At 39.6% G+C, this 24,335-nt stretch overlaps 1 protein-coding gene across 9 annotated transcripts in view; it reads right to left on the bottom strand.

Moving 5' to 3' along the window:
- TNFAIP8 (TNF alpha induced protein 8) overlaps positions 1-24,335 on the bottom strand; it is a 162,073-nt gene that overhangs the window by 5,732 nt on the left and 132,006 nt on the right. For 7 of the 9 annotated variants that reach the window (XM_055428912.2, XM_055428914.2, XM_088838791.1 and 4 more), the window contains one exon: positions 3,810-12,773. In XM_055428912.2, the coding sequence (XP_055284887.1) occupies positions 12,208-12,773 (566 nt within the window). In that variant the 3' untranslated portion in view covers positions 3,810-12,207. Of the gene's footprint in view, positions 1-3,809; positions 12,774-16,727; positions 16,748-24,335 lie in introns of those variants that run through there. The other 2 variants (XM_055428910.2, XM_088838793.1) reach the window with 2 other exon arrangements.

Genomic DNA, 24,335 nt, shown 5'->3' with positions numbered 1-24,335 from the left:
CATCAGAACTGCTATTGGTTGGCAGCTGACATTAGGCCATATCTAACTACGACATATGTTGGAGAGTATCCACATTGGTATTTGCTTCCTAAAGTTGGCAGTCAGTCCCTCTTAGAGATGGTTCAAGAGAATGCTTGATGAATCTTACAAGAAAAGCCAGATGTGAAAGAGTATATACTGAATGGTTCCAGTTATATGAAGTTCAAAAATAGGCAAAACAAATCTAGTATTAGAAGTCAAAATACTGGATGCCTTGGGTGGGGGACTTCTGGGTAGTACTTGTGTTTTTTTGTTTTGTGTTGGTACATCACATGGCTTGTGGGATCACAGTTCCCCAACCAGGGATTGAACCCAGGCCCACGGCAGTGAAAGCCCTGAGTCTTAACCACTGGACCACCAGGGAATTCCCAAAATGTTCTTTTTCTTAGCCAGAGTGCTGCTTAACAGGTGTGTTCCCTTTGTGAGAAATTTATAGCACTGTACCCTTATAATTTTCCACATGCATGTTATACTTCAGTAAGTTTACTGAGAAGAGGAGGAGAAGGAGGAAGTAAAGAAGGAGGAAAGAATGAAACATAATAAAGAACAAAAGGACATGAATGAAAATTTAACTCAATCCAGAAGTCATTCAATGGGTGAATGGTTGAATAGTCTCTCATACACCCATACAATGGAATACTGCTCAGCAATAGAGGGAATGAGTTACTGACACACGCAAGAGGTCCAGCACGTTAGTGAAAAAGACGTCAGTCTCAAATGGTGTTTGTTTTTTACGTAACATTCTCAGAGAAAACTAGAGGTGGAGAACAGAGGATTGGTAACTAGGGATGGGAAGGGAACGGAATGGGAACAGGTTTGAGGACAGAGCAAGACTAATGAGTTGGAGCGGGTAGCATGGGAGAATTCTTTTGTGGTTCTGTATCTTGATTATGGTGGTGGTTACAGGAATCTATACATGGTATAAAATTACATAGAACTCTATACACACACACACACACACACACACATGAATGCAGATCAGAAAAAATGAACCTTATTCAGTGAAAACTAAATAAAGTCACTATCTAGTAACAATGTCAGTTCCTGGTTTTGGAATTGTACTACACCTATACAACAGATCACCATAGACCAAACTGGATAAAACATACAAAGGACTCTCTGCACTATCTTTACAATGTTTTATGAATACAATTATTTTAAAATGAAAACCTTAAAAGACAAAACATTTTAAAAAGTCTGACCCTATCCAGTTTAGATTATTCCCATACATACTTGCAAAAGCTGCTCCCCTCAGGAAAGGTTGTAACCCTGGAATTCCTACCTTAGTGTCAAGCACTGTCAGATGAAAACATACAATCCTCACATGGAAGTACATCTACAGAAAATGCTCTCAAATGGTGAGGGAAAACAGCAACCAAACTATGCATTCAGACTCACTGGTTTCTCTCTCTTGTATGATTTGCATAAACAGTTTTCACACCAATTTAGAATTTCAGGTTCCTTTCATAAAACTATACTCCATATATGTGTAGAATGATTTTCTTAAATATTATGGGAACCTGTAGAGCAACTATTCTCCAATAAAATTAATTATAAAAAATATGAGAACCAAACAGAAAAGGTAAGACCCTAGGGTTAACATCTGTATTGATACCACCATTGGAACATGACTCAAAAGTTTAGATTGTCTCAGATTCCAAATTCATTTTCTACTGACAGTGACCAGGAAGTGAGAGCCTCTCACTAGGATGGCTACTTTCCTTTCCCTGACACTAAAAGGAACAGGAGCCAATGTACCATCAATGAGATTGCTGCTTTTAAAGTCTGGGAAAGGAGAACATGGCAAACTCGACTTTAATGCATATCAGAGATGCCATTATCCTTCTTGGCCTGCTAATGAATAAAAGCCAAACTTTTAGAACACAGTTCAAAACAAAGGACAGGTTTTTCAGCCATCGGTCATGTTTGCTGCTGCTGCTGCTAAGTCACTTCAGTCGTGTCCGACTCTGTGTGACCCCATAGACGGAAGCCCACCAGGCTCCCCCGTCCCTGGGATTCTCCAGGCAAGAACACTGGAGTGGGTTGCCATTTCCTTCTCCAATGTGTGAAAGTGAAAAGTGAAAGTGAAGTCGCTCAGTCGTATCCGACCCTTAGCGACCCCATGGACTGCAGCCTACCAGGCTCCTCCATCCATGGGATTTTCTAGGCAAGAATACGGGAGTGGCTTGCCATTGCCTTCTCCGTCGGTCATGTTTACGTAGTATTTATTCTTGGTTGAATTTGTGTGGTTAGTCAAAGGGTAGATAAACTAAAATTTCAAAGATCTTATTTTGTAATAAGGAGAAATTAAAAAGTTCTGTCACATTAGCAAGTATTGGGAAGTGTGACTTACCCAAATAGGACTTTGGACACCAACTCTCTGAATGTAACCCAATGAAAAGGAAAAGACCTCTACCTTGTCTAGAACCACAAGGAAAACCACTGGTGATGGAACACAGTCAGCGTCTAAACCCCACCCAGGGCTTCATCCTCAGGCTGTGTTCCTGGGCCTGCTCCATTCCTTTGCCAGTAAGAGCACGTGCTGTTTGTCAATGTTTCTTCTCCCACACTCAAGGATCTCAGGGCAGTGATTAGTGAAAAGAGAGCAGACAGAACCAAATAATGGGCAGGACCCAAGAGATCTGGTTCAGTGGCGTGGCTGGAAAGAAACATGGAAGTGTCATCCTCCCTGGGTCAGTTCAGTCATATATTTCTGTGTCCTGGCCTGAGGCCTCAAGGGACATAGATACACATCACTGAAGATGAGGATATGAAACCAGAGTTTATCTAACTTTGCAAGTTGGGCTGCAATCTATTTCTGGGGGAAAAAATGACTTAAAAATTCTTTCCTTCTCTATGTAACACTATTAACAGTAGCCAAGAAATGCAAACAACCTAAATGTCCATACACAGATGAAGGGATAAAGATGCTGTGTCTATGTGTGTTTACACACACACACACATACACACACACATGGAATAGTACTCAGCCATAAAAAGAATGAAACAATGTCATTTGCAGCAACATGGATGGACTTAGAGATTATCACACTAAGCAAAGTCAGAAAGAGAAAGATGAATACCACATGATATCATTTATACATGGAATCTAAAATACAACACAACTCTATTCAATATCCTGGGTAAAACAGTGGAAAAGTATATGAAAAAGATATATGTATAACTGAATGACTTTTCAATATAGCAGAAATTAGCACAATATTTTAAATCAACAATACCTCAATAAAGTTAAAAAAGTCTTTCCTATTGCTATTTCTCAGATACTTCCAAGAATTAAAACAATTAATTAAGCGTTAATTAAAATATTGTTTCTTAGCTTTTAGATTCTTCCATTCAGTATAGCTTGTAATCAATATTTTGCCATGGACTTATTTACAATCATTTTTATTTTGAATGAAAAAATATGGCCTATAAACATTTTTCTTTTAGCTACACACACACACACACCCTCCATTGATTTTGAAAAAGAAATCTGCCACTACTTTGAACTTATTGCTTTTAAACTTTCTTTTTTGGCAACACCATGGCATTGGGGATCTGAGTACCCCAACCAGGGATCAAATGCATGCCCCCTGAATTGGAAGCAGAGTCTTAACCTCTGGACCACCAGGGAAGTCTCTAAGCTTATTACTTTTAAGGTATGCATTTAACACTCAAGAAACTGAAAATGTTAAAGCCAGAAAGCCTATGTGAAGATAACAAAGCCTTGGACCCCTCCTCATCCCTGGAATACAAATTTGGTGACTTACTTGTGCATTGTCAGTGTCCCCATCAGTCAGTAAACTCCTCAGGTATAGGAACCAGAAGTTATTGTGTAGTTCCAAAGCCCAGCATGACATTGCGCACATAATAGGTGTTCAATCATCATTTCTTAAATTGAAAAGATTAATATATTAGGCATAGATGGGACTCACATTTTCACATGGACAACTTTAGCCCTTTTCATTATATTACTTCATTTTATATACATATCAGTTCAGTTCAGTCGCTCAGTCGTGTCCAACTCTCTGTGACCCCATGAATCACAGCACACCAGGCCTCCCTGTCCATCACCAACTCCCGGAGTTCACTCAAACTCATGTCCATCGAGTTGGTGATGCCATCCAGCCATCTCATTCTCTGTCGTCCCCTTCTCCTCCTGCCCCCAATCCTTCCCAGCATTAGAGTCTTTTCCAGTGAGTCAACTCGTCGCATGAGGTGGCCAAAGTATTGGAGTTTCAGCTTTAGCATCAATATATATAATTATATAAATAAAAATGTATATAAATGTGCATATATGTATATATTGTTTCCAGTTAAAACAAACTATTCCATGAAGAAATCCAGATGCCCTATATACTCTGTTGTCTCTGTTGGAGCCATGAGGGGAGAATAATGATACAGTATCTAATCTTCAAAGATGGCTCTCACAATCTTTCATCCTAGAATCCGTGCCCTTGTGTAGTCCTTCCTAGACTAAATTGGATTTGGGCCCATACATAATAAAAGAATAACTCAGCAGGCTTGGGATGGTCAGATTCTGTACTTTTTAAGGAGAGGACTGATCTCTGACTAACTCCTGGGAGGTGATCTCTAAGACCTTGGCATGTTCTGTCTGATAAGAGTCCCTGTGTATATCTAGTGCCTTAAGTCATAACCAGATAGTACATGTTAATTGTGTGATTGATGGTAAACACCTGTTTTTGTTCATCTGGTACTCTGAACCCATCTGTATCAGTTTGACCTCTGGAGGACAGGGAGACCAAGTAACTCTGGTCAATCACGTGGGCATTACACGCTTATGAGACTGACCCTTAGTAAAAACCTTGGACAAGGCTCAGGTGAGCTCCCTGGTTGGCCACACTTTGTACGTGTACACGTGTACATGTGTACATCAGTGTTGAGACAATTAAGTGTTATCTGTGTTATCCACTGGAAAAGTGCAGCTGGAAGCTTGCACTTGGTTTCTCCTGGACTCTGCTCTATGCTCCTGTTTTCTTTGCTGATTTTAATCTGTGCCCTTTCACTGGAGTAAATCTTAACTGCAAGTATGATAGAATTTCTGAGTTCTTTTCTTCTAGAGAAGCTGCAGTCCTGATGTCAGTCTCAAGGAACCTACACATAGCCTGTAACTTGCTTCAACCAGCAGAATGAAGCAGAAGTGACACTGCCTATTCTGGGTATATACCTTACGAAGGCCTAGAAACTTCTGCTCCTGCAGTTAGGGAGTGTCCTGAGTAATAATAACGAGAGACCTCAGGAAGAGGAGAGGCTCAGCCACTCCAGCAGCATAGTCAAATCTCTCAAAACATCAGTCTCAGAGACCGGCTGCCTGTAACCATGTAAGATCCCATCAAAGACAACTGCCCAGTTAACCCAAAGAATCATGAGCCGTTAACAAAATTGTTGTTTTAAAACACTACATTTTTGTGGTAGCTTGTTAGGTAGCATCAGGTAACTAAAACCAGCAGAATGATAAAATAATTGAAGACATTCAGAGTTTAATTTGCTAAAGGATCACACATAAGTAACTGTCACAAACGATTAATAATTCAACTCAAAACAATTTTCCTAACTTGAAGGCAAGAAACATTTTTTAAAGAGGACTTGGATTTAATAAAATTCTCTCAGGCTGCAGAAGTGGTATCTTTTGTTTTAGGCTCCAGGCTTACTTTCATAGCTTATGTAAACAATACCTCACACAGGAATAGTCTTTAGGAGGTTTCAAAGCTCTTCATGTTTTGTTTAATTTTATCCTTAAAATGAAACTATGAGGTAGTTGATTTCATTCAAAATTTAAAGATAAGAAAAGAGAGCTCCCTGGCAGACAAGGAGCTGGGAATACTGGTTTCAACTGCTCCAGACACGCCCTCTGGACGCTGCTGGGCTCCCCTGGCCACCCTACAGTGAGTCCCCAGGAGGAAAAGATGCCAAGCTCAGACACATAAAGTCTGAAAATACTATGGAACATTTCTACTCACGGATTTCACTTGTTCAGTGACTATTTTAGCAAGTTAAGTACGTGCCTCTTCCATCACGAGAGCACAAAGTCCATACGATTGGGGAACAGCAATAATGCTGGCCCTTTTATCTAATCATCATCAAGTCTTCCTAGGACATTCAGTTCAGTTCAGTTCAGTTCAGTTCAGTCGCTCAGTTGTGTCTGACTCTTTAGATGTCTTATAAATATTTGCAAATTTGCTTGGCAAGTATTTACCCTTTAGTGAAAATAAGCAGTCTTAGAAGAGGGCTTATAAAGTCATTTAGGATGGGTGAGGGTTGGCTGATAAAAGCCAACTTCCAGGAAAATGAAACCTGAGCTTCTTATAAAATGTCAATCATCCCAGATAATGCATTTAGGTAGGTTTCACTTCACTGAGAAAACTTCAGAGAGTTTTCACTTCTCTGTCTTGTGTTTATACCTTACATCAGGCAGTTTCAAATGACTTCATGCATCTATAAGCTTTTAAATGGAAAAACCAAAGTACAAAGAAGTATATTGTTTTGGATCATTCTGCAAAGAAAAACACATACTTTTAAAAATCAAATATTCTTCCCCTGTGTTAAGAACAAACCCCAAGTGCCTGATCAGCCAATTATTTCCATGAGGCAAAACTACAGTTATGCAGTTGTTGGTGGGGAAGGCAAAGAATTTCCTTAGCCACCCATGAAGGAAGATGAGGGGCCTTACCCACCGGCTGGCTACCCTTACAAAGACTGCATTGGAAATTTGGTGGACACAGAGCACAATGCTCTATACTTAAGAATATTTTCCAAGGCACAGATGTTTTTCTCTTAACTGTGAACGCTGGCTGACTTGTCTGTATCCTTTTTCAGGGCTCAGCAGACAGGATGTCTTTGGAATAACTTGTACCCCTATAACTTGGGGCTGATGATTCTTGCTAGATGGAAAATACATCTTTGACTAGACAGACAGGAATCAATATTATACAAAAGTGTTTCCATTTTGGGAAATTCCAAGAGATAAATCTGTCTTTCTGGCTCTGGGCACATGCAAGTAACCAGCAGGACACCTCAGTGAAAGAGAAAATGGATTTCCAATAGTTTGCCATGATGGTGATATGAGATTATAAGCTACTAAATATTTTCCTACTGTCCTGTTTTGGAAGCAAAAAGTTAACTCATTTTCCTGGTTAGTGGCTCAGTGATTCATTAGGGGGTTTCTATAAAGACTTAAAATTGAATCACAGCAAGGAAAATTACTTCAGAGCTAGAATAAAATTGTATGTCATAAACAACACTGAGTACTAAAACCTGCTTTGAGCCAAACAAATAATATAGAAGCTTTATGCCCACAAATGCAATAGATCAAGTAAAACAGTGATTTTTTTTGAACACTTCAAAGTTCAACTAATTTAGATAATGCCAGTTTGGAAATGCAAAATTGGATAAAAATGTAAAAATAGTATAAATACTACTAACATGCTAATTTTGCTTTTATTAGGATATTTTAATTTCCTAGCAGTTAAATAGTACTTAACTTTTTACTTCAAATATTTCATCAAATGGATGGGCACATTCATCTTACATTTTTTATCTGTATGCTAACTTATAACTTAGGTGCTCTCATCAAGTACCTCAAGGATAAATTAAAATGCTCAGTAAAAATCTAATTGATACATATAGAGCACCAAAAAATGCGATTTTAGTCCTTTAATGGGGAGGAATCCACCAGAAAGTTTAAATTTTATTTTATTTTTTTAAGCAGTAACATGGTGGGAGAAAAAAATCTAAAAAAGAACTGGTTTATAAGAGAAAAAAAGAAGCATTATTTCTGTGCCATTAAAGTTCCTAACATTTGGTCTTCTTTTCACTAATTTTGAGTTCTATATGAAAGATATAGTAACCAGAAAAACACAAGGCTATTTTTAGGCTTACTTGCTCCAATGTTTCCAGTCTCTCAACCTGGAAAACAATGTTGAAGTTTTAAATCAGTGCCATACCTTTTCTGGGGAATATAGTGGTGAACTTCTGCTTGTCTTGGTTGCGGGCAGATAGAGTGCCATGTGTATCCACAGAAAGACTACCTTGGGGGAGAGGCATACCATACCTCAGGGGTCAATGTTCAAAGTTATTGTTAATTGGAAGCACCTTGAAGTTCCAGAAGGGACCAAAAATTTGAACCATGAAATGCCTCCAAATTTGGAGCCATGTTGAAAACTTCATTAAGATTTCTTTGCTTAAAGCCATACCCGGAACGGGTCAGATCTGTATGATTTAAATACCTTCTAAAATGCCACTATGTGAAAATCCATTTCAGAAGGACACTGCCCACTCCTCTCTGAGTTAATGATGTTTCTAGGACTGCTTTTTTTTTTTTTTCTATATCATCATTAAATGAAAATAAGGTTTTGTTAATATAAACTGGTTTTGATACCAGACCTATGTGACCTCAGGCAAATTCGCTAGTTTCTCTTGCCTTAGTTTCCTCATCTGTAGAACAGTGAAGGTTGTGGTGAGCATTGAATGAGTTACTATGCCTGGCACATAATATCTACTCTGTACTGTCAGTTGTTGACAGTAGCATTGTCACTCACCTAATAAATTAGATCATAAAGTTTGCAGAGAAGCCATCAGAATGAAATTTTTAAAAATCAATTCTAATACATGATTTTTTTCCAAAATGTAATAAAAAGATTCAGTTTTTCATAAGACCCTAAAATGACTATGAACTTGGCTCAGAATTATCTATCCTAAGCACATCCACATTCTTTCCAGCTTTCCACCTCAAATAAACTTATGCACAAAGGGAGTCCTGTTGCATCAGAAATGAACTTGCTGATCAAACTACTGCACAATTGCACTCATCTCACACACTAGTAAAGTCATGCTCAAAATTCTCCAAGTCAGGCTTCAGCAATATGTGAACCGTGAACTTCCAGATATTCAAGCAGGTTTTAGAAAAGGCAGAGGAACCAGAGATCAAATTGCCACCCTCCACTGGATCATGGAGAAAGCAAGAGAGTTCCAGAAAAACATCTATTTCTGCTTCATTGACTATGCCAAAGCCTTTGACTGTGTGGATCACAATAAACTGTGGAACATTCTGAAAGAGATGGGAATCCCAGACCACCTGACCTGCCTCTTGAGAAACCTGTATGCAGGTCAGGAAGCACGAGTTAGAACTGGACATGGAACAACAGACTGGTTCCAAATAGGAAAAGGAGTATGTCAAGGTTGTATATTGTCACCCTGCTTATTTAACTTCTATGCACAGTACATCATGTGAAATGCTGGGCTGGATGAAGCACAAGCTGGAATCAAGATTGCCAGGAGAAATATCAATAACCTTAGATATGCAGATGACACCACCCTTATGGCAGAAAGTGAAGAGGAACTCAAAAGCCTCTTGAGGAAAGTGAAAGAGGAGAGTGAAAAGGTTGGCTTGAAGCTCAACATTCAGAAAACAAAGATCATGGTATCTGGTCCCATCACTTCATGGGAAATAGATGGGGAACAGTGGAAACAGTGTCAGACTTTATTTTTTGGGCTCCAAAATCACTGCGGATGCTGATTGCAGCCATGAAATTAAAAGACACTCCTTGGAAGGAAAGTTATGACCAACCTTGATAGCATATTAAAAAGTAGAGTCATTACTTTGCCAACCAAGGTCCGTCTAGTCAAGGCTATGGTTTTTCCAGTGGTCATGTATGGATGTGAGAGTTGGACTGTGAAGAAAGCTGATCGCCGAAGAATTGATGCTTTTGAACTGTGGTGCTGGAGAAGACTCTTGAGAGTCCCTTGGACTGCAAGGAGATCCAACCAGTCCATTCTAAAGGAGATCAATCCTGGGTGTTCATTGGAAGGACTGATGCTAAAGCTGAAACTCCAATACTTTGGCCACCTCATGCGACGAGTTGACTCACTGGAAAAGACTCTGATGCTGGGAAGGATTGGGGGCGGGAGGAGAAGGGGACGACAGAGAATGAGATGGCTGGATGGCATACCCGACTCTGTGGACATGAGTTTGAGTGAACTCCAGGAGTTGGTGATGGACAGGGAGGCCTGGCGTGCTGTGATTCATGGGGTCGCAAAGAGTCGGACACGACTGAGCAACTGAATTGAACTGAACTGGTGAAAACTGACACTGATCCTTCTGAGTCATGCCTTCCAGGCACAGGATGGGTAAGGAGATGGGTTCCCTCAGAAGATGATGCTGAAACAGGGAGCAAACAGTTTCCCCTGCTTCAAGATACTCCTCACTGCCTTCCTTCTGTGTGAAATTCAGGGCTGCTCTTCCCCTCCCCCATGCACATCTGACTGCCATCCTGAAGGTACAAGTTTATGATCCCAAGGTGTCCAGACTCATCTAAATTTATTCTTAGGTGCTCTCTCTCTCTCTGGTTGGTCCTGTTTATAGCTGGAGATAAGCAAGAAGCATCCGCCAACTGCCTGGGCACTCCATTTTCCACACTCCCCCTGCTGAGGGAATCCGGTAGTACACAGAATGAATGAGGTCAGTTGCTTCCACATAACACACTCTTGATTTTCCCAGAGCTGGTCAAGAAAGGCTGCTAAACTAAATTTATAAGCTATTTAGCAGTCTCTGAAACTAGAGGGACCAATTCTGCAATCACTATGCTATTGCTATAACTTACAGTGGTCACCTACTGACCCGGGGAAGGCAGGATGGTAATTTCAGTTCAAATTTTGGTGTCCGGATTTAATATCAAATAGCGAGAGACTGTTTTCCTCTGTTGCTTGACTCAGACAAGAACGTGAGGGTCCCAGAGAAAGCTACCACCTCCTTTAGCCTATAGTAAATTTTAGTTGTAGGACCTTTGCTGGTAAGCTATTAACATAAATATTCTGGGAGGAAGGCAAATTCAAGGCAAAGGAGTACACTAAATCACAGACACAGTGACAATGCAAATATTTAGTGCTGGTGACCAAGTCTGTTATTTCCTAGGAGATAGCCAGCAGGTTTCTATTTCTTTTTCACAAAATAAGCAAATGCTTACTTTATCATTCATACATATAAAATTATATATAATCAACACACAAACTGCTTGGAATGCAAATATTCCTTGGTTTACTCATCAAAACAGCAAATAACAAAACAGCAAAATCTTATCAGTTAAATAAAAAAGTAACACTTTATTTACCTAAAAAACCTTACTAAACATTGAAATGCATTCATTCTCATGTTCTTGTAGCAAGATTCATTCTTCCCTTCTGCCTCTCCTCCTCCTAAATTATTCTGATGGGCTCATCACTAAAGTATAGATTGTTTTATCACTCTTAAAAGCACTTACTTCGTATAGTCCCAATATCAGGAATGATCTAGATTTTCTCTTTGTTTCTGACATTTAAAATAGATATGAAAAATGGAGATTCCATCAGCACATTTTCAAGATGACATACAAGTTAAGCCCTCAGCAAGCATTTCAAGGCAAATGGCATGTCATTTTGGGGAATTTTCATGTTTGAGGAAGTATTACTGTTGCTACTAAGAAACAGGACTCGATTCCAGAAGCACAGTCTTATGTTAGACTAAATTATTCATAATGTCAAATACAATTGATTTCTAGAATATCAATTTCAGAGAAGAAGTTTTCTATTTTTCTGAGGGTTTAATTTGACTGTCTTAATACTTGAATGTCTTAACTCTTAATTAAGATGGAATTTCTGAATATGAATTAGAAAGTCTTTAACAAAAGGTAAACTTGAAAATGGAATTGTTTCAAAAGGAGAAATGACAGTAAGAGAGGGTTCTTGGCTTTTTAAAAGAGGTACACATACACAGTAAGGAATAAAGGTGAACCAAAATACACAACTCTGTACACATTAGAAATATCCAATGTGCCACCAACACAACAACCGCCCTAAAAAAAAAAATGTCTTGAGGTTTGGAGCCACACGTATCTTTCTTTATATAACTCTGTTTTCGCATCATGCAACCATACATCTTTCCCAGGATCTGTTAACTGTTGGGAAGCTTTTAACCAGAATATTTGGCAATACATTTTTCTTCAAATAAAACAAGCCTCGTTAAACATTACCATTAATGTCTGACAACTGAATTGGGCAAAGTCTTTCTGAAATATGTGTAAGCTTTTAAAACATTCTTCTTGTTTTTTCCTTCATAAACCAGCAGAGCTCCGTCTTCAAATAAATCATGAGCAGTCACAATCTCAACTCACATGCTCATATGTTCTCTTCATCCAACATTTTGTTGATACCATCACACAGTTTCTGTAAGTGGGGTTTAAAATTTCCAAAGGGATTATACAAGGCTGCCAAGAAATCACAATCTGAGAAGTGATCAAAGACGTTGTTAACCCGTCCGTGTGACTTGGCGGTGAGGTGACGCTGGATGATCTGGTGCAGCATCTCTCTGCACTCATTCAACAGCTTGGACAGCACGTTCCGGTCAAAGGTGAAGTCCACCTGGTGGAAACTGACCACCGTCATAGCAAGCTGATGAACTTTCTTCTTAAATTTCTCCATCAGTGCCAGCTCGTCTTGGTTAAACTGGTTATTCCTGTAAAGGATGGCCAGCTTGATGACAGTTTTGATGAGGTTTTTGATGATTTTCTCTGCCTCCTTCTTGTTCTGGGTGTATTCCTTGGTCACCCTGTAGAGCTCATCTAGCACTTCACTGCTTGTGTCGTCGATGAGGGTGGTTGCAATGGACTTGGATGCCATTTTACCCAAGATCTTCTTTTGGGCCTGAACAGCCAAGTTTTTGGAATTAAAGACATCTGTAGCCACTGAAAATAAAAGGGGAGGGGGGAGATAAAAATTCAGTAAAGATCAGCAAGAGGAGCAAATTAAAAATCTCATCTGGAGGAGTATTTTCCTTCTGATGTTCCCACTCTGTGGTTTGCCTCCCACCTACTAACCTCTTGGTTCAGAAAGGAACTAAAATAATTTTCCTACATTTGGGAGGCAGAACTAGGCTCTCACTGGTGAAATTAATGGGTGGCTATGCATAATCTTGAAGGTTTTTTGGCAATTCAAATATTTTATTTATACTTTCTGCTTTACCTTCTATTTATACCTTCTGCTTTATAGCCAATACTTCATTTAGAAGTTAAAGGGCTCCGGGAGAGGGGGGTGGGAGAAGGATAAATAAGGAACTTTGGATTATCATACACACATTACTACATATAAAGTAGATAATTAAGGACTTACACACCAAGTACCCTAGCACGGGGATCCCTACTCAATATTCTGTAATAATCCATACAGGAAAAAAATCTGAAAAAGAATTAATATACGTATATGTATAGCTGAGTCACTTTGCTGTACACCAGAAACTAATAATGCTGTCAATCAACTATCCTCCAATAAAATTTTTAAAAAGCTAAAATTTTTTAAAAAAGAAGTTAAAGGGCTCTGATTATAAAGAGAGTATGTCTCATGAGGAGTAAGTTTTTACACAATTTTTCCCTAGTTTAAATTTTATAAGAATCACATAAGGAATATAAAGTCAACTCCACAATTGTTCTCCGAGCAACAGTAATCGAGAACAATTTAAAGAAATCCTTTTAAATGTAAAAGGAAAAAAGTGACAGAGCCATGATACTGAGTAAATTGACAAATTGGATTTGGAAGCTAATCAAAAGGAAAACCTTGCTCTGTAGTCCTAAATTTGCAAAAAGTCAAATTTCCTGAGCCACTGGTCAGCACCTACCAGTTTGATCATCCTAACCACACTGAGTGTCAACTCTCCAGAGCAGAGTGTTGGAAAGAAATATTCTTTGAAGAAATCATTGTCACTTGCTATATCTAATGAATGGCCACTGTGCCCTTTACATATTTATATGATTTGAGGAAATAACCCTTCTGTATGAGCTAATGAAATGTGCCACATGAAGAACACACTTTGAAAAAGCAAATCCTTAGAGTTCACTCCTGGAATTATCATAATTTAACTGGACTGAGAGTAAAGACACAATTAGAGTTGTATGTAAAGTATTAATAAGACACTGTGATGCTCTCTACTTATAGCCAGTCAGTGAATATGCTCAATAAATGTTTATTCCCCAAACCAAGTTTAGTTTTTCTCCTCTCCAAAATTCTCCCCTACTTTGTGCATGCTGCTCTGCTACAACCATGCTTCCTTCCTCTTCTCTGAGGTGCCGGAGTGTTGGAAAGCAGTCCCTCAGTAAAGATGAAAAGCTTAAAAATACAGATATGCAGGAATGAGTCAGGGGATCAATGATATTATTAGAAATAAGTAGGAAATTATTTCTAGCTTGAACATGTTAGCAACATTAGAAAACAAAAAGGTAGGTGCTTCCAAGTCCAGGCTGGGAAGGTCTATAAGAAAGTAACTCCCTCGATGTGGAACTACCATGTCAGATTTGAAATCAGGGCCAAATACAGTAGCTGTGAATTACCTAACTACCAGGATGTCATTCAGAACTTTACACGGCCATACACCCTGAAAGAACATCCTGACTGACCTAGAGATGGTCTCTCACAAATGTCGATATTTAAACTTGTGAAACATGAACTGAGACTGCAGAACTGAAACAGATTTTGAGAAAGAAATGGAAAGTGAAAAAGCACAAGATAGCCAACTTGTTGAAAGTTTTCAGGCTTTTTAATACTTTGATCATTTAAGTAGTAGTTCATTATTTATTCCTACTTTTCAATGGTTTGCAAGAAGGCATGGCCTCACACTAAAGAATTTATGTCAAAATGAATGTAGTCCATTCACATAGTTAGTATTATCAAATTAATAAGACCAGGGACCATCTTCCATGACTGAACTTAAGACACAGACCTCTACAAATAAACCTGATTTATATAGGAAGGAATACCCCCAAATTTTCAGACACACTAGGATTTCAGGAATTTATTTTATATAAAGTTGAAAGGTTATTCTGTTTCTCTTTGCGACCCCATGACTGTAGACTGCCGGTCTCCTCTGTCCATGGGATTTTCCAGGCAAGAATACTGGAACAGATTGCCATTCCCTTCTCCAGGGGATCTTCCTGACCCAGGAATCGAATCTGGGTCTCCTGAATTGCAGGCAGATTCTTTACTGTCTGAGTTACCAGGGAAGCCCATACACTATATAAGAAGGGATACTCCCAAATTTTCAGATACACAGTAACTAATTATGATTTCAGCAATTTATTTTACATAAACTTGAAAGGTTATTCTGTTTTTAATTGATTAGAATGTGGCACAGTCTACAAACATCCCATTAGGAGTTTACTGCAATGCCTATGAAATGGCAACAAAATACATTCTGAAATAACCGAAACCAGAGAGAGAGAATTTGAAAGACTCCCCTGTGCTCCTCTTTCCAAGGCTGGACTTGCAAGTTTGTACCTCTTGTAGGCTACTTTTAAAAATTAAATCTAAATGTCCCATTTAATTGCAAATAAAGACAATACTAACTCTCTGGTGTAGCACATTTAACTTCCTGCAAGAGAAGAAGCTGCCCATGAAGCAAGATCGTTCCTCATTTACTGAGAACCAAATCTGAACCAGGACAGAGAAGTTGATCTCTGAGGCTTTCACATTTGTTTCAGAGGAACTTCAAACCCTGCTCCAGAAATACAGCAGCAGCTTCACACTTGTATTTTATCCTCTGGATTATATCCAGTACAGTCATCTTTGAAAATGAGGATGAAGCTGTTGCTCCCTGCTCCGTGGGGAAGACATGCATGCAGTACATTTCTTTCCATTAGTGAAGGCCTTTTCAGAGCCAGCTGGGAGTTGTGGCTGAGAGGTGCTGGCCAGGATTGCGTGGTCTGTGATCATGAAATATGATTGCTTTTTTTTCTTGCAAATTAACTGCCTTTAGCCACTCCTGCTCAGGCTTGTTTGTCAGTGCTACATCCTACACTAGATCGATGAAATGTCTGGTGTATCTCACAGCTAGTCCTGGACCACATTTTTCTCCTTCACAATCCTCGTCCCTGAGTGATCTCATCCACTTCCATGGCTTCAGATATCACCCACAGGCCAATGACTCCCACCGTTACAACTCAGTCCTGACCTCCTTTCCAGACTCATTTTGCAAACAAACTCAAGGTTTTTCTTTTCCTTGGCTATTCTGCAGGCATCTCAAATGTACCATGTCCAAAACTGAATCCTTGATTCCTTCCTGTCCCCAGACTGCTACTCCTCCACTCTTCACTATCTTAATTAACAGCATCCCTTCCATCCACGTGCTCAAGTCAGAGACCTGGGAGTTGTCCACCACACCATCCCTTCCCTTCCCTAGTCCAGTACCAAGTTCTTTCCATTCTACCTTCCTCCAGTTCTCTAAATTCTATTCACTTTCCTCTATCTCCATGGACCACAGCCCCAGCCTAAGCCCCTTCCCAATCTCTTCCCACACAGCAGCCAGGGTTTTTATGTAAATCTGAAAACGATGCTTCACTTAAATTCTTTGCTAACCATCATACTTCCTTGTTCCTGAAAGCTTTATCATTTGCGTACATTTTCATTGTCTTATTTTGCTAGACTCTACGCGCTTTGAGAGGAGAAGTTGTGTATCTTACTCACTATGTCCTCCTCTGGGCCTCTGAGGGTACCTGGTACCTGACACTCTGACAGAAGCAGAAGTTAACTGCCCCTCTCTCTTCATTATATTTAAACACTTCTCCATGAAAACATGCTGACCTGAAAAATGAGAGCCCTAAATACATATGCGGATGCTTTGCTGTAAAAGCTAGAGAAACAGGTATCTTCTTTACCTGGTTAAATATGTGGTTTTCTTCTTTGGCAGTGCACCTCAGACTGTGGTTTCTCTTATTGTTATCAATCAGTTCTTTTGAAGAGCAAGATTCAGCAACTTAAGTATCCATCAAACAGATGAGTGGATAAAGAAGTGGTACATATTGGAACATTACTAAACCATAAAAAGAAATATTACCATTTGCATCAACATGGATGGACCTAGAGATTCTCATACTAAGTGATATGATATCATTCATATGTATGGAGTCTTATATAAAAAAGAGTGTATTATTAATAATACACTCATAAATAATGTGTGGAGTTCATTATATAAATGAATTTATTTACAAAACAGAAATAGACTCACAGTCATAGAAAATAAACTTATGGCTACCAGAGAGGATGAGGGAGAGAATAAAATAGCAGTTTGAAATAAACATATACCTGTGTGAGTGTGGTCAATCACTCAGTCATGGCTGACTTTTTGCAATCTCGTGGACTGTAGCCTGCCAGGCTAGTCTGTCCATGGAATTATTCATGGCAAGAATACTGGAGTGGGTTGCTATTTTCTACTCCGGGGGGTCTTCCCAACCCAGGGATTGAACTCATGTTTCCTGCATCTCCTGCATTGTCAGGTGGATTCTTTACTGCTGTGCCACCTGGGAAGCCCCTAATATATATGTGCTATCTACTGTATAGCACAGAGAACTATATTCACTGTCTTATAACAATCAATAATGGAAAATAATCTGAAAATATGTAATTGAATATATATATCATGTTACTGTACATGTGAAGCTAACAAGTTTGCAGATTAATTATAATTTTTTAAAAATGTAAATACAAAAAAAATAATGAGGAAAGACTTATTATGTACAATGAGAAAACCTCAAAGGACAACAATACAAATATTTAGTGTAAAAGCAGGGTGCAGTTGTTTTGTCTTGAGCATGCTGTGATTCATGGGGTCGCAAAGAGTTGGACACGACTGAGCAACTGAACTGAACTGACAGTGGAAGATTAAACATACACGCACCTTTCACTCTGTCTGGATCTGTGATGAAACATATAAACAAAGGTATGCCCGGGAAGCAACTGAGATGTATGAAAAAATGTTCTCAAAGAAGAAAGTGTTGGAAGTACTGATTTACTTGTTTGAGAATACACATGTATGTTGTTGACTAATGAGAAATGATGCTTTATATATATATATAAAGGATCACCACGACATCAAAACTATTTAAGATAGTTTACAGAAATAGGTATGACCCCTATTTGACATCTGCTTATCTCACTGCCTCTCCTCTAGATCTTTACATCTCCTTTCTTGGCATAATCAAATAGTCTATTTTGGCAATGTTTGTTGTAAAGGAAACTGATTTTTAGGGAATACTGGTTTTAGTATCAACAATTATAAATTTGGAGATAAATACTGGTGTCAAAACTATAATGACCCGTTTATACAAGAAAAAAAAAGTGCTCAGAACGGGGAAAAAACCCAAACCTTTTCATGACACTAATGGATGAAAACCTATAGTTTTCTGAAATTAACAAAAGTTAACCATAACATTCAAAAAACTAAGATCATGCATCCAGTTCCATTACTTCATGGCAAACAGATGGGGAAACAATGAAAACAGTGACAGACTTAATTTTCTTGAGCTCCAAAATTACTGCAGATGGTGACTGTAGCCATGAAATTAAAAGACGCTTGCTCCTTGGAAGAAAAGCTGTGACAAACCTAGATAGCATATTAAAACGCAGAGACATTACTTTGCTGACAAAGGTCCATCTAGTCAAAACTATGGTTTTTCCAGTGGTCATGTATGGATATGAGAGTTGGATCATAAAGAAGGCTGAGCGCCAAGAATTGATACTTTTGAACTGTTGTGTTGGAGAAGACTCTTGAGAGTCCCTTGGACTGAAAAGAGATCAAATCAGTCAATCCTAAAGGAAATCAGCCCTGAATATTCATTGGAAGGAACTGACTCTGAAGCTAAAGCTCCAATTCTTTGAGCAGCTGATGCGAATAGTCAACTCATTAGAAAAAACCTTGATGCTGGGAAAAATTGAAGGCAAGAGGAGAAGGATACGACAGAGGATGAGATGGTTGGATGGCATCACCGACTCAATGGACATGAGTTTAAGCAAGCTCTGGGAGATGGTTAAGGACAGGAAAGCCTGGCATGCTGTAGTCCATGGGGTCACCAAAAGTCGGACATGACTGAGTGACTGAACAACAACAAAAGCCATAACACTGGCTTCCCAGGTGGCTCAGTGGTAAAGAATCCATCTGTAATGCATGAGACACAAGAGATGTGGGTTTGATCCCTGGGTTGGAAAGATTCCCTGGAGGAGGGCATGGTAACCCACTCCAGTATTCTTGCCTGGAGAATCCCAGACTGAGGAGCCTGACGGGCTGTAGTCTACAAGGTCACAAAGATTCAGACATGACTGAAGCGACTGAACACACACACACACACACACACACAACGTTATCCCAATTAAGAAATTGTTAATATAGTGAAGAACTCAAGTCACTTGCTTTATAACCTCACCTGCAAACACACAATTTATTTACCCATGAAATTTGTTATACTTGGAACTTTGAAATGGTGACTACAGATGCATGTATATGTCATTACTAATTCTTGCCTAGTTAAAATTTGATCCAGTGGGCCCAGTATTAGGAAGGATGGAAAAGAAAACAATTTGGACAGCATGTCTGGCTGCTGCGATCTGTTAACAGAAGTTCTTTAAACTAATGTGTAAAACCTTAGCTCTCCTGCATTTGAATTACTCCAAATCTAAATAGGGCTTAGTAAAAAGACTGCTTTGGGGATATATGAGTGGCCATAACCAACAGTAAACACTCCACAAGAAGTCAAATGGCTAAGACTTGACCCCCTATATCAGGATTTGATAGCACTCTAGGAGAAAAGAAAGGAATTGTTGAGTCCCTGGTTATGTATCTGTGACACCAGCCTCCACACAAACATTCCAGGGTGGAAAATTCAACAGGACAGAGAAGAAACAAAGAAAGAAAGAAAAAGAGTGAGGGATGGGGAGAGGGCCACAGCCAGCAGAAGCAGAGATTCAGGCTGTGGGAGGGGCTGACCCTGGAAGGCCCAGAAGCAATGACCAGGGCAGCAAGCAGAGGCAATCTTATCCAGAGAGAAAAGACGAGTACCAGGAACCTTAATCCCTTATCACCTTCAGGTCATACAGATGGAGACCCTAACACAAAAGAACAGTCTTGGGAAAACCAATATATCTAAGCTTCTTAACCTAATGTTGAATGCAAATTTGGGGGAGCATGCATTTTCTGACCCCAAGTGCTTGAAAACCAGTGGTGGGCCTCATCACAGGGACAAGCTAAGTCATTCACTCTGTGTCTCCTATCACCTTTAGAAAAGCACATGCTCATTTTAAAAGGCACCATATTAACGAAGACAAATGTCAGGGAAGACAGTGACTTTAAAGGGGGGCAAAAGAAAAAAAAAGAAATCACTGGATGATTTTTAATGCAGTGCTGAAAATAGTAAAGCACCCCCTTGCAGATTCCTTTCCTGGTTCTGCACATAGCGGATTCTCAGCTCTTAAGCAAGTCTGGTAGTATTGCAATTGGGTCCTGGCCACAGAGACACATAAATTCTGTCTACTGGAGGTGCAATTGCTTCCTCATTTTCTTGTCTGCCTGTGTGGCACATAGCATTCTCCTTTGCAATGATCATCAGAGCTTAATGATTCCTCATTAGTGAAAGAGTTAAGCAATATCTTTGCCATGTCCATTTTGTATTTATATGAGTCATGAGTTGATCTTCTTAAAATATACCCTTTAACACGTAATAGAATTTTTCGCTCAAAACCATGTGAAGTAAAAACAAAACAAAACTGCAATACATATCATTCTTTAACGAGAACTCATACACATTTCCTATGGCAACTAATTTTTCCAGGGTCCTGGAAGAGTGTATTAATAAAAGTCCAATATTCTGTAGCTAACGGTTCCATGAAGCCATAGTGCTTAGGGATATGACTGGCTTCCCAGGTGGCTCAGTGGTAAAGAACCTGCCTGCCAGTACAGCGGACAGAGGAGACGTGGGTTCAATCCCTGGATAGTGAATCACCTGGAGGAGGAAATGACAACCTACTCCAATATTCTTGCCTGGAAAATCCTGTGGACAGAGGAACCTGGCAGACTACAGTCCATGGGATTGCAAAGTGTTGGACACAACTGAGCAATGCAGCATGCACGCACAGGGATATTTCCGAGACTCAATTTCCCTACCTACAACTTGGGATTAATGATCCCCACCTCTTGGAGTTGTTGCAAAGATAAACGGACATGGACCACAAAGGAGGATCTCACAGAGTACCTGGCACAGAAGCTTTCTCCACAGGTTTGCTTAAAGAAGTCAACAAATTAAACTTCAAATACCTTCTGATGCTCTCTAGTACAGAATGACATTTGGTGAATATCAATCAACTCCTTCTGGACTCAATATAGAAATGCAAAATGCCTAGAAATGCAAAATGCCTGATGACTGTATGAATATAGAGACTTCACATACTTTAGTGAAAAACAAGTTATAGAACCTTTTCCATGATGACATTAAAAAAACTAACATATATTAAATTTTTCTTTATCAGGGAATTTTTTTCTTTCTCTCTCTCTCTTTTTTTTTTTCTTCAGGTAGATTTCAGTACCACCAGGACTCTGATAGGTAACACAAGTATGTTTTGTCTAGGGAAAACAGACTCATGGAGAACAGACTCAAACCCGGAGGAGAGGAAAAAAGACAAACAGCATCAACATCCACACAAAGCTGTGTGATAGTGAGTAAAATATAAAGGAAATGAGCCAAATACAAAGCCAAAGTGAAAACCCACAGCAGACAACAAGATTACTCCATAAAGTCACAGCTTCACCCCCAGACTTTCCAAAGCTTCCCAGAGAACCAGAGACCCAAAGGCAGAGCTTCCTGCCAGGTAAGAACAGCATGGATGGAAACGAAAGATCAAGGTCAAGAGTCCTGGGTTTTAGACTTGGCTGCAATTTAATTGCTTCATATCTGCTTTCTCATCTACTAAGTGGGGCATCATTTCAAGGTGGTCTGGCTTAAGTTTTGTGTGCGTGTGTGCTAAGTCACTCAGTCGTGTCTGACTCTCTGTGACCTGATGGACTGTAGCCTGCCAAGCTCCTCTGTCTGTAGGATTCTCCGGGCAAGAATACTGGAGTGGGTTGCCATTTCCTTCTCCAGGAGATCTTCCCAACACACCAACTGAACCTGGGTCTCTTATATCTCCTGCATTGGCTTTACCACTAAAGTGGTTCTTTACCACTAAAAGTCAGAAAACTCCAGCAGTGTGCTTCTGGGCTCATGACTACAGGTCACAAAAGCACACTGAGTTTTCCTTCCTTGTTTTAATACACTTGAGGGAGAGAAGCAGGAATTCAAATCCAACATTTGTACACACTGTGTTCTTTCTACTCATTTCTCCATATATGTTCTGTTTTCCAAATTTGTGGACAAGAGAAATTAAGTCCTGAAGAAAACACTGTGAAGCTTTCCTCTGTGTGATCTTGAGCTGTTTTTGTTGCTTTAATTCTGGAACCTTTTCATTTTGATTTTGGGTTCAATTGTATGTTTTTTATGCCTATGGCTTAATTTTGTGATGATTTTGAAATTGAAAATGTCATTTCCTAAGTTTCAATACCGTTAACTCCATATTAGACTCTATCTCTGCTTTTTCGTTGTTCTTTTGTTTTTTTCAGTTAATTTGCTCCATAAATCATGAGATGACTTGATTGCTTTCTAGAAAGCATAAACTCTGGCAAGATATGCCTGACGCGTCTAAATCCACTAATACCAGGGTTGGAAGAAAGCTTGATGATATCTGTATGAAGGGGTATGGTTGGATCCCATGGAATGTCAGTCTTGTAAATATTAGAACAGAGATTACAGGAATAGAAATGGATTTTGTGGCTACTCAGAGTGAGAGGTTGACAGTCATGAGAACCCACTGGCCAGTCACTATATTTTGAACTTAATACCACATTATCCCCCGAACTGCCTAGAATCTGCACTATCTTACTGAAGCTTCACAACAATCTTAGGAGGCAGGTTACTATCCCCATTTAGAGATATGGTAAATAAGGCCCAGAGAAATTAAGTTGCTTTCTCAATGTCGTACAGTCAGTAAGTGGAAGAGATGAACTTGATCTCAGATATGTCCAACTCCAACCTATTCTCTTAAGAGTTCTGCTACACCATACAAGCATAAAAATAAAACAAAACAACAACAAAAAACCTCTCTCTTGAAGTATGGGAACAGGAAGACCTATTAATATTTGACAAAGTGAAATGAAATAAAAGAAAAATAAAGATACCAGGTCTCCCTGGGGGTAAGAAATGGACTCAATAAAATAGATCAATCCAGCTGGGTTTGAAACAGCCTGTATTTCTAGGGAAAACCCAGAGTAGTTTCAAAAAATTTTTAAATGAAATTAAAAAAAATAATATGCTTACATTACTCAAAAGCCATTGTATAAATATTTAAAGTGAGAAGTCTCACTTTCAGCTTTGTTTCCCGCTGCACAGTCCTGACCCTGACCACCGCTTTCCAGAGACAACTATTCTTTTGGTATCCTTTCAGAATTGCTATCTTCTCTGCTTATCTGTGCAGAACAGTTGTCTCTGGAAAGCAGTGGTCAGGGTCGGGACTGTGCAGCGGGAAGCAAAGCTGAAAGTGAGACTTCTCACTTTAAATATACTTCATAGGAAATAGATGGAAAAACAGTGGGAAACAGTGTCAGATTTTATTTTGGGGGGCTCCAAAATCACTGCGGATGCTGATTGCAGCCATGAAATTAAAAGACGCTTACTCCTTGGAAGGAAAGTTATGACCAACCTAGATAGCATATTAAAAAGCAGAGATATTACTTTGCCAACCAAGGTCCATCTAGTCAAGGCTATGGTTTTTCCCGTGGTCATGTATGGATGTGAGAGTTGGACTGTGAAGAAAGCTGATTGCCGAAGAATTGATGCTTTTGAACTATGGTGCTGGAGAAGACTCTTGAGAGTCCCTTGGACTGCAAGGAAATCCAACCAGTCCATTCTAAAGGAGATCAATCCTGGGTGTTCATTGGAAGGACTGATGCTAAAGCGGAAACTGCAATACTTTGACCACCTCATGCGACGAGTTGACTCACTGGAAAAGACTCTAATGCTGGGAAAGGTTGGGGGCGGGAGGAGAAGGGGACGACAGAAAATGAGATGGCTGGATGGCATCACCGATTTGATGGACATGAGTTTGAGTGAACTTTGGGAGTTGGTGATGGACAGGGAAGCCTGGCGTGCTGTGGTTCATGGGGTCACAAAGAGTCGGACACGTCTGAGCGACTGAACTGAACTGAATTGAGCAGGGGAAAGAGGTTTTTGTTGTTGTTCAGTCACTAAGGCGTGTCTGACTCTGCGACCCCATGGATTACAGCATGCCAGGCTTCCGTTTCTTCACTATCTCCCGGAGTTTGCTCCAATTCATATCCACTGAGTTGGTGATGCCCTCCAACCATCTCATCCTCTGTCATCCCCTTCTTTCCTGCCTTAAATCTTTCCCAG

The sequence above is a fragment of the Moschus berezovskii genome, chromosome 8 (assembly GCF_049115385.1).
Source record: "Moschus berezovskii isolate FMDL1 chromosome 8, NW_MosBer_1.0, whole genome shotgun sequence".
NCBI classification, from domain to species: domain Eukaryota; kingdom Metazoa; phylum Chordata; class Mammalia; order Artiodactyla; family Moschidae; genus Moschus; species Moschus berezovskii.
This window is presented reverse-complemented; position numbering and strand designations above follow the sequence as displayed.